This window comes from Mustela lutreola, chromosome 16, assembly GCF_030435805.1.
Source record: "Mustela lutreola isolate mMusLut2 chromosome 16, mMusLut2.pri, whole genome shotgun sequence".
Classification (NCBI taxonomy): Eukaryota; Metazoa; Chordata; class Mammalia; order Carnivora; family Mustelidae; genus Mustela; species Mustela lutreola.
In genome coordinates this window covers 34,192,149-34,205,945 of record NC_081305.1, presented here as the reverse complement: position 1 = coordinate 34,205,945, position 13,797 = coordinate 34,192,149, and the positions used below count along the sequence as shown (strand labels likewise).

General features: G+C 39.1%; 1 protein-coding gene across 5 annotated transcripts in view; it reads right to left on the bottom strand.

Annotated features, from left to right (window-relative positions):
* SIAH1 (siah E3 ubiquitin protein ligase 1) overlaps positions 1 to 13,797 on the bottom strand; it is a 29,998-nt gene that overhangs the window by 2,215 nt on the left and 13,986 nt on the right. The window contains exon 1 of one of the 5 annotated variants that reach the window (XM_059153392.1): positions 2,125 to 4,306. The exons of 3 other annotated variants lie outside the window; for them this stretch is intronic. In XM_059153392.1, the coding sequence (XP_059009375.1) occupies positions 2,125 to 2,215 (91 nt within the window). In that variant the 5' untranslated portion in view covers positions 2,216 to 4,306. Of the gene's footprint in view, positions 1 to 1,251; positions 2,078 to 2,124; positions 4,307 to 13,797 lie in introns of those variants that run through there. One more of the 5 variants, XM_059153395.1, reaches the window with a different exon arrangement.

The following is a 13,797-nucleotide window of genomic DNA, read 5'->3' as shown; positions in this document are numbered from 1 at the left end:
CCAGATAAAATCTCTTTTATTAAAATGTTCCAGGACACATGTAGAACTCCCTTTCTTTAAAAAAAAAAATATATATATATATATATATATATATATATATATATATAAAAAATCTGCTTGGATGAACTAGACAACATGGAATAAATGCTGAAACAGAAACCGGACCATCAACAACTGAAGAAACTGTGTGTTGAGTAGCTTAAGTTCAATGAAATCCATTTTTACTGAACTTTCCCCTCCCACTCTGTGTTCAATTCCCCTGCTCAATCTATTTCTATCCCATTCTGGGTCAGCTCCCAACAGTTACAGGGAGTCACAAGTAATCCAAAGGGTCAGCAAGACATTAGTTTGATTAACTCCATGTAATGGTAAACAGAAATCTGCTTTAGATGTAGATTTAGGGAATGGGAGAAGGGTCTGCTGCCATCCTATCATCCATTTTTATCTAGTTAAGTCTTCCCTAGAATATTAACATCAGCGATGCATTAATCTTATTTCGTACTGATCAGTAACCCCCACCTCAAAAGTGTGACGAAGAGAAGAGAAATGGAAGGCCATCTTCAAAAGTTCTTAGTCTGGCACTTACAGAAAGTACATCTCTCTACTCTACTTCCATTCCACAATACAAATCAGATATACATTGCAATGGGAAAGAGCCAGAAAATAAGGTAAATAAAGATAAAAGCACCAGAGAGAGACACACAACACTGGGGACAGTATAGTGAACAGGTTAAGAATTCTTTGTACCCTAGGGTTCACCAGTGTTGCTGAAGCATTCATCAGCACAGTAATAAATATTATTTAAGACATAAATGTCACCTAGAAGAAATGACAAGGTAACTAACCTGTCAGGCTAAATGAAGATAAAGCAAACATCTTCCCCAGGAAACTACCTTTGCTAGGATATGACAGGCCATATTTGTCTCAGAGATAAAGATCACTCTACTAATGTCCTAAGAGTGTATTCCCAATAACTATATAAGCCATATTTCTAATAATATTAAACAATATTAAAATTTAATGCTTCAAATTTAATGGTTTCTCAATTATAATTGTTATTCTGGTGCAAAGAATGTGACTTTGAAAAAACAATGTGCCTGAGTTCTAGATTACTTGAAGACCTTCCTCAAGTGAGGGTTGAAGCTGCACCCCCCTCCAAAAAAAACAGATTAATTCCACTGTCAACTAAAGTTAATATTCTACAATTGAGGAGTTTACAAAAGTACAGAATTCCATCATAATGTGGCTTACCACATGGATTTAGGGACAACAGGAATCAACTTTCATCATCTGAAATAATGTAAAACCCAGGTGTTAGATTCTTTGTGCTGATGATCCTCACTTTCCATCACCTGGAAACAAAGGGCATAGCACTGCCAAAGTGCCCATGTCTATGCTGTATGCCTGTTTCATGGTCCATTTTATATCCTTCACTAAAAAGCAACATGAGAATTAGAAAGTGGTTCCCTGAGCAGGAAACAGTCTAAACCACCAATGCCTTTTCAAATCACTAAACCAAAACAAGCTAATCACATTAAGGGGCAGTAAACTCAGTTTGTATTTAACATACTAGAACCAGGAAAATGCAAGCAAGAAAAACATTGTCATTTCATTTCTTAACCTAACAAATAGCTGTACATTGATCATCAATCATGTTATGTTAAACATGTTTATGTTAACATGCTTATGTTAAAATGTATATTTTTTTCCAAAGACTGTAGAGAGCACAATTTAAATCCCTATCTAAAGACTGAAAACAAGTGAAATGAGGCCGGTATTTCTTGTGAATGGAGGTACTCAAGGACAGCACCTACTAAAACCTCCCAAAGCTCCAAAGGTAGAACCCAGCTCCATCTTCAACCAAAAAGAACCCGAACCACACAACAGCCCTGCAGTAGGAACCAAGGACTCAAGTGTCTTTAGACAACCCTGCAGGAGTGATGACAGAACCTGAAGCTTAGTTTAAACAGAAAAATACAGCAGATCAAAAAACAAAACAAAACAAAACACTGCCGCAAATTCGAGCTCAATTACATTGCAGCCACTCCCTGATCCAGATTCCACTGGCTTGCAACAACTTTCCCGTTTCATAGTTTAAGCAACCCAGTCTTTTAATGTCAATACCTTTTCTCTTCCTTGTCCCAGCTGCTGGTAAACATGTGAGCAAGACACCCCTCCAAGAGTACAGAAAAGGTAAGGGTGACTTCCCGGTCATGAAAAGTCAGGTAGCTCATAGCCTTTCCCCCAGAAGCAAATACGGATTTTTAACAGAGTCTCCTCCTGGACACCTTCTGTTCCTAATCATGTCCGAGTTCAAGTTTTCAAGACGCGAAGTTTTAAGTGTCCTGCCCTATAACACACTCCATTCACTCCGAGGCACCCGCTACCGCAGCAGCAGAGAAAGGAAGGCTCTCCCGTCCCAACAGGAGTCGACCACACCTCCCTGCGAGCTCAAATTCGCCTGCGTTTCCAAAAATGGGCGCCATCACTGAGCTGTCCTCCGCTGGGCCCTACTCCGTCTGTCTTGGAAGTTTGTCTTCCCCACATTCGTTAGCTAGCCAGGTTGGGTGAAGGACGGGGTGTAAGGTACGAGGAGGCTGGAGTAAGAGCTCCCTCGGAGCCAGCTTTGGAGCCACTAAAGGGTCCGGCCCGCCAGGAGAGACGCGAGGAGCCCACGGCTGGGGCCTGGCCGCCGCTGGGAAAGCCTGCTCCAGCCCGCAGCGCCAGCCAGCCAGCCTCAGGCTCGCTGCACCCAACAGCAGCTAACGTGGGGCGGGGCTGGCTGGGCGGGGTCCACAGGGGAGGGGCTGACGCCATGGGCACGCCCGCAAGCTCCGCCCTCCCAGCCCAGGCGGCTCCCGGGCAACGCACTGCGTGGCCGCAACTCCAACCTTACCCTCGACCCCCAGCGACACTGGGACCTCAGCATTAACACATGCTTATATTTAGGTGGAAACATTACTTTCCGTGGAACAAAAGAGATACTGGCAATTTTGTATTATTTCAATCTAAGACCTACGCAGAGTATATGGAACATACATGGCCAAACAAGTGCTCTTCTCCTGGTTAACCGTGTGAACACAGTTCTCTGCACTTCATTTGCTATTTACTGGGAGTCGACTATCATATTTCCTCAATTCTAACTCACTCCTCCACTTCTACTCCCGTTGGCACCATACTTCAAACTCCTCTCCCTTCGAAGCAAAGACTGAAGGAGAGAAGTAAACAGTAAATCATAACCATATCAAACTCCAACCTCCAAACTGAGATTACATTCTCCTCCCACTCTGGGAAAACCATCTTAAACAGCCTCATTAAACACAGAAGCTTGTTTTGTTTTTAAAGAAGCATTAACCGTGCCCCAATAAAGTCTCGGGCCTCAGATTTGCACTGCGTCAGGAAGTACACTTGGGGGTTTAACCTGTCATTACATCATGCTTACAGGGCAGCTTTTAAACGCAGCAGGAGCTGGTAGTGGGAATGAAACCCTGGGCATAAGTTATAGATTACCCACTTTCCCCATCAAATTTTAATTCTAATAACTTCCCAACCCTATTAATAGTGTGTTCAAACACTTCAGCCTCATTTTAGTATTAGGCTACACAAAACACCTTCAGGGATAGAAATATCACTGAAATTAGATAAAGTCTGTTCACTGACAAATATAAATTATTATTACCTACATTTTTATTTTCTAATACATATTCATGCTACAGAGGTTTCAGGTTTCTAGGGCAGGAGCCTTTAAATGGTTTAGGTAGGGAAACTCTTGCCAAACAGTTAAAACTGAACCCAAATGTGTAAAACAAGTCAAAGGGAAGGAATGATTCCAGGGGGAAAAAAAATCATTTTTCCCAAACTTCCAAAGGATCTGTTACAGAGCCTTAGAGCACCATCTGAAAACCATTAACCTACAGACAAACCTCTCAACAAGTGAGTCCGGACAATAAAAGTGGAAGCATTCTGGAGGCACCTACACACAGCTGGATTCAAACCCAGTCTTCACCACCTGTTCAGCCATAAAACTGGGACAGTATTTCCAGCCTCACATAGCTTTTGTCTGGATTAAAGGAGTTGGGTAATTTATGTATATCATAGGTGGTACATACCCCAAAATACGTATTCACTTAACACCTCCAGAACTTTCTTGCCTTGCTTGAGGTCATCTATTAGTTAAAAGACCTAGAATGTGTAGGTTCCAAAAGATACTGAGTTTCTAAAGGTTATCAAACATGTCTGCCAAAGATCAACTGCCACTTAACTAATGTTTAGCATAATAAAGCTTAGCGAATTTCTCGACTAAGCAGAACATTTACAATGGATTTACAAAGAGCTTAAAATTTCACAAAAATTACCTTACACTTTGGATTTTTGTTAACTTTGTATTTTATGGGCTTGTCTTAGTGTAAATGACAAGCCCATAAAATACAAAGTTAACAAAAATCCAAAATTTATGAAGAGTGCCCTATTACCTAAGCTTTCTAAAGTCTGTATCTCAAGCCCAGTTTGGTATTTAGTTTCCTAAGTAGACTTTAATCTGCATCAAAACATTTTATAATCAGCCTTTAATGCTCTCAGTAATTTCAGAGCATTTAATTATTGTTTTGTCACATTAGCATACTTAAGTAAAAGTGGATGGACTTAAACTTTTATTCTTGATTTCACGTGGGAACCTTCGTTTCTTTTTATAAAGGGCTGATGAACAATTTCTCAGATTAGTCATACCTCATGCCTAGTAATATACAACAACTATTTTTTGAAGTTTACTATGGCAGGCAAATAATGCCCCCCCCAAGATGTCTGCATCCTTAAGGCCTGCCACTGAATCTATGACAATGTTATGTTACAGTGGCAACAGGAAGCTAATACAGTTACTTACAAAATAAAGGTTTAAAATGGAGAAATGTAGTCACGCATGCAAAAAGGATCACAGTGTATTGCAAAGCAAGCTACAAACAACATACAGAGTGTACACACTCGCACATGATACAGATGTGAAATTTTTAGCAATTTTTTTCTTCGAAGGGGACAATAAATAAATTGCTTTATCAAGATTAGTCTGATTGAGTTGTGAAAACTATCAAAATAAGAAGTGAAATTTTCATTTTTAATTTAGTAAAAAAAAATGCAAATATCACCAGCCCTCTTATTTTTCCAAAAATTATTCCTAAAAATGATAAAATATTCACTGTACAATAAAGTACAGGTTCAGATTATGAATTTGTTCTATTAGGAATCAAGGGGTTAAATAAAACTCCATTCAAAACATTTAAGGGCTTTCATCCTTTAACTCTTTTTTGCAAAAGAGGTACGTACTTTCTACATTTGACATTGTGGAGGGTATTATGCAGAAAATGTTATCATTTCTATTTTTAAGATTCATTTCTATTTTAAGATTTACTTCTCACACACTGAAGAAATTAAAATTTAATGCAAGTCTTAAAAATTTAACAGCTTAGGGACGCCTGGGTGGCTCAGTGGGTTAAAGCCTCTGCCTTCAGCTCAGGTCATGATCCCAGGGTCCTGGGATGGAGCCCCACATTGGGCTCTCTGCTCAGCAGGGAGCCTGCTTCCTCTCTCTCTAGAGGCCTGCTTCTCTGCCTATTTGTGATCTGTCTGTCAAATAAATAAATAAAATCTTTAAAAAAAAAATTTAACAGCTTAAAATGCCTAAAGTTTAAAAAAAAATCAAAGTTCATTATAAAACAATAATGCCAGGAAAAAAATTAGTTTCCAAAACTGTAGCAAAGTAACATGAGGAATTTAAATTGTACATATTTTCCTAAAAATAATTCTGAAAACTCCGTTGCTATAGAAGAGTGAGTGAGTGAGTGAGTTAGTTAGTTAGTTACTAGGAAGGCTGGTGATATGAAATGGGGAAAGCCCAGGACAATTATCTGGTAAAATATCTGCTATATAAAAAGTATGAAAAAAGGTAACAGCCCAGTAAATGAAAAGGAAAGTGCAAACCCCAATTCAAATGTGTAAAGCAATATACATTTGCCTTTTTGCTGAGAAATCACTCTACTTTGAGACTTCCACCCCAGTAAAAAAAACAGCATATACTGACTCAGAACCCACTATGCACTATGGTAGATACTGCAGGGTAGTAGCAGATGAAATGCTAAGTGGGAGTGAGATGCCTGTGAGAGGTCTACGCAGAACAGCAGTAGATGTACAACAGTTCAGAGTGCAGATGAGGAGGCGTTAACACACAATACCATCTGAAATCACAGGGAAGAGGAACATGCCTAAAATAAGAAAAATCCCAACATTAAGACTGACGAGTTCACTGATGGGAGGCACTGGCCCTAGACTGCAACAGTTCTCAAACTTTACAGTGCCTACTAATCATCTAGGCATCTTATTAAAATGCAGGTTCTGTTTTAGAATCAGAATTATTCTGAACCTGGGCCTGAGATTCTGCATTTTTTTAAAGATATTTTTTATTTATTTGACAGAAAGAGAGAGAGGTCACACAGAGAGGCAGGCAGAGAGAGAGGAGGAAGCAGGCTCCCTGCTGAGCGGAGCCCGATGCTGGACCCGGAGATCATGACCTGAGCCGCCCGATGCTGGACCCGGAGATCATGACCTGAGCCGAAGGCAGAGGCTTTGACCCACTAAGCCACCCAGGTGCCTCTGAGATTCTGCATTTTTAACCCTGGGTTTGGCCAAATGCCATGGTGAGGCTCGTGTGAGTAGCAAAAACCTGAATAACCGAGAAGGAAAAAAACAAAGATGAGAGAAAAGCAGGAGAGGGTGGTGTCTCAGAAGTCAAGGGAAGGTACAGACTTAAGATCTATAAACATTCACATGTATAAATATTAGAGTAAATTATGCTTTATTATATACTTATAGGGAACTTGTACTCTATCTGTAACCAGAAAAAAATTAAAAGGCAACAAGCAGAACTGCACGAACATGCAAGAATTCATGGAATATATAGCATCCATGAACCCTTCTTACTTAATTAAAAATAAGCAATGGATCAAAGTAAGTAATTCAGAAATGGTGATCTTGTAAAAGGTGCAAATAAATACAAAAATTACAAAAAATATATTATGGTAAGAAGCAGTAAAAATAATGGCACAGTCAACCATGTGGAATCTGCTGAGAGGTCAAGTATGATCATGCTTAACAGGTGTTCATGGGTTGGCATTATAGAAGTTACTGGTGACCTCTGCAAAAGCAACCTTGGGGATATGGTATGCAAATCAGACCAAAGAAGACTAACAGGATGCTGTGTTAACAAAAAGCATGGCTGTGGAGTGGAGAGGCAAGTTAGAGAATGGCTGAAAGCCCAGAGAAATTGTCCACACAGTTCCTCTTTTTCTTTTTTAAATGGGAGAGACCAGAATATAGTGAATACTGACAGAGTCCAGAAAAGAGGGTAGTAATCCCAAGAAATGGAGCAATGTGATAAAATAAAATTCTTGGTGATGGGGGATTCAAAACTCAAGACTCAAACTCAAGAGTGACTGGACTTTTTCAGAAGAGGTATTTTCTCCATAGTAAGCACAGAGAAGACAGAAGATGTCTAGCTCAGGAAGTTGGAGGTTAAGAAAATTTCAGTCTGAGAGTTTCCATTTTCTTAGCAAAGTCTCTACACCATCATCCTCTTTTGGTGGGGGGTTGGGGGGGCGGATAAAGAAGATGGTATCAGCACCAAGCCACGGCAGAGTGTTCTTTATGAACTGGTTGGGTCTTGTTGGTAGGACATTGAGGATACAAACATGTATAAGTATGTGTTAAGTCATCACCTTAGGTCCCAAGAAATCTCAACTGCCTTTCTTGAACCAAAGGAGAAATAATTTGCCATTAACATTAATATGTTCTCCAAATTTCTGGATCAGAACTCTAAAACTAGCTAGAATGGCCAAACTTAACACACAGTACCAAGCACTGATAAGCACAGAGGACTACAACTCTCAAACTTTGCTGGTGGGAATACAAAACAGTGTAACAATGTCTTCCTCACAGCAGAAAGCTTTGTTGGACAGCATGGTTCTATATACCAAATCTATTTTTACTATTACATGGTATTTTTATTTCATATCTAATCTATAATTTATTAACATCAAGAATAAAAGTACTAACATCTCCCAAAACAAGGCAAGCCCAATTTTAACATGCTAATAGTAAAATTTTCCCTTTCTCACCTGCCAAGATAAAGATTCTATTAAATGTCAAAACTGTGTCAAAACAATCATTGAAAACTAACTGCAACCATTCTGATTTCATTTCTCACAATTATGTCACAAAAAAATACCCATGCTTGGGGATTAGGAGCACACATGTTACGATGAGCCCCAGGTGATGTATGGAACTGCTGAATCACTATATTGTACACCTGAAACAAAACACTGTATGTTAACTATACTGGAATTACAATAAAAACTTGGGGAAAAAAAAGACGAATACCCTTTTTTCCCCTTGAATCCTTAATTATGGTTCATATTCTTGGCACAACCACCATACCTCAAGAAGTTTTCAGAAAGGACATATAAGAGTCTCAATCTTGGCAGTCCGAAGCTCTTACAAAAACTGCACAGGTTTGCAATTCCAGTCACACCCCTTTCCCCTGAGAACTATATAAATTCTGCCCATGATATTTGTAATGATATAGATGAAAAATCTAATGCTGTTTTTATTCTTATTCCTTTGCAGATAACATTCTCCCCCTGGCTTGTCAGACTCTTTCAAAGAAATTTTCACCAGGGCATCTGGCTGGCAGTTGGTGGAACAGGCAACTCCTGATCTCAGGGTTGTGAATTCAGGCCCTGCCTATTTTATTTAAAAATAAAATTTAAAAAAAAAGTTTTTTCATCAAAACATCTAAGTAAATGCCATCAGCACTTGCTGAACAAAACACTAGTGAGTCTTTTCAATCCAAAGATTCGAGTCTTTCACCTTTGTGGACTTCTCTCCTAATTATTCTTTGATCCTTCCCATCTACTCGTTTCTTTTCTGTACATAATTCTGATACTGACCCTGTTGTCACATATATTTTCCTCACAATTTCAATCTTTGTTTTGCATATGCATTCCAAAAGAAATCAAGTTTGGTTATTTTTTTTTGAAGATTTTATTTATTCGACAGACAAGGATCACAAGTAGGCAGAGAGGCAGGCAGAGACAAAGAGCGGAGAAGCAGGCCCCGCTGAGCAGAGCCTGATGTGGGGCTCAATCCCAGGACCCTGAGATCATAATCTGAGCTGAAGGCAGAGGCTTAACCCACTGAGCCACCCAGGCGCCCCAGAAATCAAGTTCTATCTCATGAATTTGGGTTGATAAAATTACCTCATGACTTCTTGATATAGTAAGGCATTTTTTATTTGTGTAGATACCCTCAATCTCCTACAAGAGAATCAAGATTTTCGTAGCAGGAATGACTGTTTCCCTGTCCTTTCCCTGAAACTGGAATGGCTACAACCGCTCTTTTTTTTTTTTTTTTTTTTTAAAGATTTTATTTATTTGACAGAGAGAAATCACAAGTGGGCAGAGAGAGAGAGAGGAGGAAGCAGGCTCCCAGAGAGAGCCCGATGCGGGACTCGATCTCAGGACCCCGAGACCACGACCTGAGCTGAAGGCAGCGGCTTAACCCACTGAGCCACCCAGGTGCCCCGGCTACAACCGCTCTTGTACTTCCTTAACCCCTCATATGAGAACATGAGTTTTCATATTTTAATTGCCACGCCTCTCACTGGACCTTGCCCGTTTGTCGTTGCTTTTGTTCTTGCTGCTATAGTCTTACCAGGTTGCAGGGTCAGCAAGCTAAATAAAAAGGCAAAATAGAGACCTTCCTCCAATTTCATTAAAACAGCTGCCCCAAATATTTACTAAACACCTAGTATATACCAAGTATTCGTCCTCAGAAGTTTATATATGCTGTGATTTCATTTCACCATTTCAGTGAGCTTCCAGGTCAGGCATCTATACCCTACCACATGGGTGAGAAAATAAATTTATAAAACTTATGTTTCAGATAATAGAACTAGTAAATAATGGAAGTTGGAGCTTATCTGATCAGGGAAGACTCAGAAGAAATGGGCAGAGGGAGGCAAATGGCATCCTAGGCAAAGCAAACAAATAGACCAAAAATTTTAAACTTGGAAGAAATCTTAACCAATTCTCATGTTCAGAAAAGAAAAATGATACAAATTACTTACTAAATGTCATGTAACTTAGGTCAATGTTCTAATCTAGGCTGTATAATTTCTTCTATCTATATATCTATCTATCTATTCATCTATCTAAATCCAACATGGGGCTTGACCTCACAACTCTTAAGAACAACACCTGAGCTGAGATCAAGAGTTGGACACTTAACTGTTGAGCCAGAGCCACTCAAGGGGCGCTTCCTCAATCCTTTTTTTTTTTTTTTTTTTTTTTTTTTTTTTTTTTTTTAAAGATTTTATTTATTTATTTGACAGAGAGAAATCACAAGTAGGTAGAAAGGCAGGCAGAGAGAGAGAGGAGGAGGAAACAGGCTCCCTGCCAAGCAGAGAGCCCGATGTGGGACTCGATCCCAGGACCCTGAGATCATGACCTGAGCCGAAGGCAGCGGCTTAACCCACTGAGCCACCCAGGCGCCCTTCCTCAATCCTTTTAAGCCAATATGCTTTGGATATTTTTTAATGCAACTTGAAAAATTAATCTTTTCTGAATTTAAGTCTAATAACCTTCAAAGTAAAAATAAAAATTTAATTAAACTACCTTTTCCCTCCCAATGCAATAGGGATCTCTAATGTAGCCAGGGAAGATCAAAACAGAAAGATGACACCTAGTTAAATCCTGAACAAGTAACCAGTTAATGGAAGTCAGCTCCTTTAAGGTACCTCTCCTGATCACTTTATCTAAAGGCCAGTTGACCTTTCTAATTATCCTTACAATATCTGTCACCACTTACAATTCTGACTATTAATTGTCTATTTTCTCCCCTATTCTCTCCCAACTACAACACCAACTTTTTACTCATAACTCAAGTGCTCAGGCTTTTTTGGTACCAGGCACATTTTATATCAGTGGTTTGTAAACTACATCCACAGCCAGCTGCCAGTTTCTAGAAGTAGTTTTATTGGAACATAGTTATACCCTCTCATTTACAAATTGTCTACTGACTGCCTTCGAGTTGAACAGCTGATCCTTTGACTTCTAAACCCTTTAAACCTATCTGGCCATGGGTGGGGGAAACCAAACTTACTCTTTACTGCTTTGTACTTTTAAAAAATTACTGAGGAATCCAAAAGAGCTTTCTGTCCATGTGGCTTATATGTACTGATAGTTACTATATTAGAAATTCAATCTAATAAATTTTTAAAGTATTTCTTTATTTTAAAATTACCATCACAATCTCATTGATATGTGCAATTTGAGAAAGAAGGCAGAGGACTACAGGGGAAGAGAAGAAAAAAAGAAACAAGACGAAACCAGAGAGGGAGACAAACAATAAGAGACTCTTAATCTCTGAGGGTTGCTGGAGGGGAGGTGGGAAGGAAGGATGGGGTGGCTGGGTAATGGACATTGGCGAGGGTATGTTCTACAGTGAGCACTGGGAATTGTGTAAGACTGATGGGATCACAGACCTGTATGCCTGAAACAAATAATACATGTTAATTTTAAAAATATAAAAAGGATAAAAAATAAATAAAACTACTATTACATTTACATTACATGTAAAAAAAATCCATGACATTTTAAATGTTTATGAAAAATAACTTTTCCTTAATAGGGAGAAAAATGTGTTTCACATTTTTGCACATCTTTTTAATGTCTGATGCAATACAATGCAATTGGACATTCATTACGTGCTTTTGCATTTAATCTATTAAGATGCCACATGCCATGTAGCCTCTGGGAAACTCCAGTGTACTCTCCTGTCTCATTACTGTGAAAAACAGTTTTGACCCTCAAAGGGTCTTGAGAAATCCCAGGATCCCTGAACCATTAAACTTTTGGTCCTGAACTTCTGCACTGAGAAACTCTGAGACTAGACCCTGTTTGTTTTGCTCACTCTTGTGTCTCCAGCACCTAGGACAGTACCCAGCCCAGACCAGGTACTCAAGTTATTTCTGGAAGGAATGACTAAATCAAGTAAACAGCATGAAGGACTCCAAGGAGAAGGAACAGGGTATGTATTCAAGCAGAACTCACTTATCCCTGATGCCCCTGCAAGTAGAATGAATTTACTGTTGATAAACACCTTAAAGAGAATTCACAACTGAAATTTAGAATTCACTTTAAAATAACTATAATCGGTGCTGATCTTTGACAAAGGAACAAAAGCAAAAGAGAAAAGACAGACTTTTCAATGAATTATGCTGGAACAACTCGATATCCACATACAAAAAAGATTAGAGACAGATCTCACACCCTTCACAAAAAAATTAGCTCAAAATGAATCACTGACCTCAGTGTAAAATCCCAGAAGATAATGGGAGAAAATCTAGATGACCTTGGGTTTAGCAAGGACTTTTCAAAAACACCACCAAACACCTGAACCAGGAAAGAAACAACTGATAAGTTGGACTTGATTAAAATTAAAAATGTCTGCCCTGCAAAAGATACTGTCATGAGAATGAGAAGGCAAACCACAGACTGGGAGAAAATATTTGCAAAAGACTTATCTGATAATGGACTGTTATCCAAAATATACAAAGAACTCTTGAAATTCAACAATAAAACTAACAACCCAACTTACACCTCAACAGACACCAGCCAAAGATATACAGACAACAAATGAGCATATGAAAAGGTGCTCCACAAATCTGTCATCAGGGAAATGCAAATTAAAACAAGATACCACTACACATCTTTTAGAATGACCAAAATCCAGAACACTGACACCACCAAATGCTGGTGGGCATGTGGAGCAACAGGAACGCTCACTCATTGCTGGTGGAAATGCAAAATGCTACAGTCACTATAAAAGATAGCCGGGCAGTTTCTTACAAAACCAAACATACTCTTACCATTAGATCTAGCAATCATGCTGCTCAGTATTTACCCAAAGGAGTTGAAAACATGTCCACACAAAAACCTAGATGGGTGTTTTTAAGCAGCTTCATTTGTAATTGCCAAAATTTGGAAGCAACTGAGATGCTGTCCTCTGGTAGGTTAAGTGGATAAATAAATTGATACAACCAGACAGTGAGTCTTATTTAGCGCTAAAAAGAATTGAGCTACCAAGCCATGAAAAGACACGGAAGAACCTTCAATGAATATTACTAAGTGAAAGAAGCCAATCTGAAAGGGCTACATGCTATATGATTCCAATCATATGACATTCTGGAACAGGCAAAACTATGGAGACAGTAAAAAGATCAGAGCTTGCCCCCAGACGTTTGGGGAAGAGAGGAATGAATAGGTGAAGTACAGAGGACTTCCGGGGCAATGAAGCTGTTCTTCTGTACACTGTAATGGTGGATACATAACGTTCATCTTTCATTTGTCAGAACTCCTAACCCTAACACCAAGACTGAACCATAATGTAAAGCGTGGACTCTGGGTGATAACGAAGTGCCAATGCAGGTACATCAAACTGTAACAAACAATGTGTCAATGCAGGTACAAACTGTAACAAACGTATGACTCTGATGGACAACTACTGACAATGGGGGAGCTATGCATGACCGGGTGGGGGCAGGGTGAATATGGGAAATCTCTGTACCTTCTGTTCAATTTTGCTACTGAATCTACAACTGCTCTAAAAAATAAATTCACCTAAGAAAAGAAGAAAACACTACATGGTGAAGTGAATCATTTGATTATCATAAACACAGTCTTGGGAAAAAAAAAA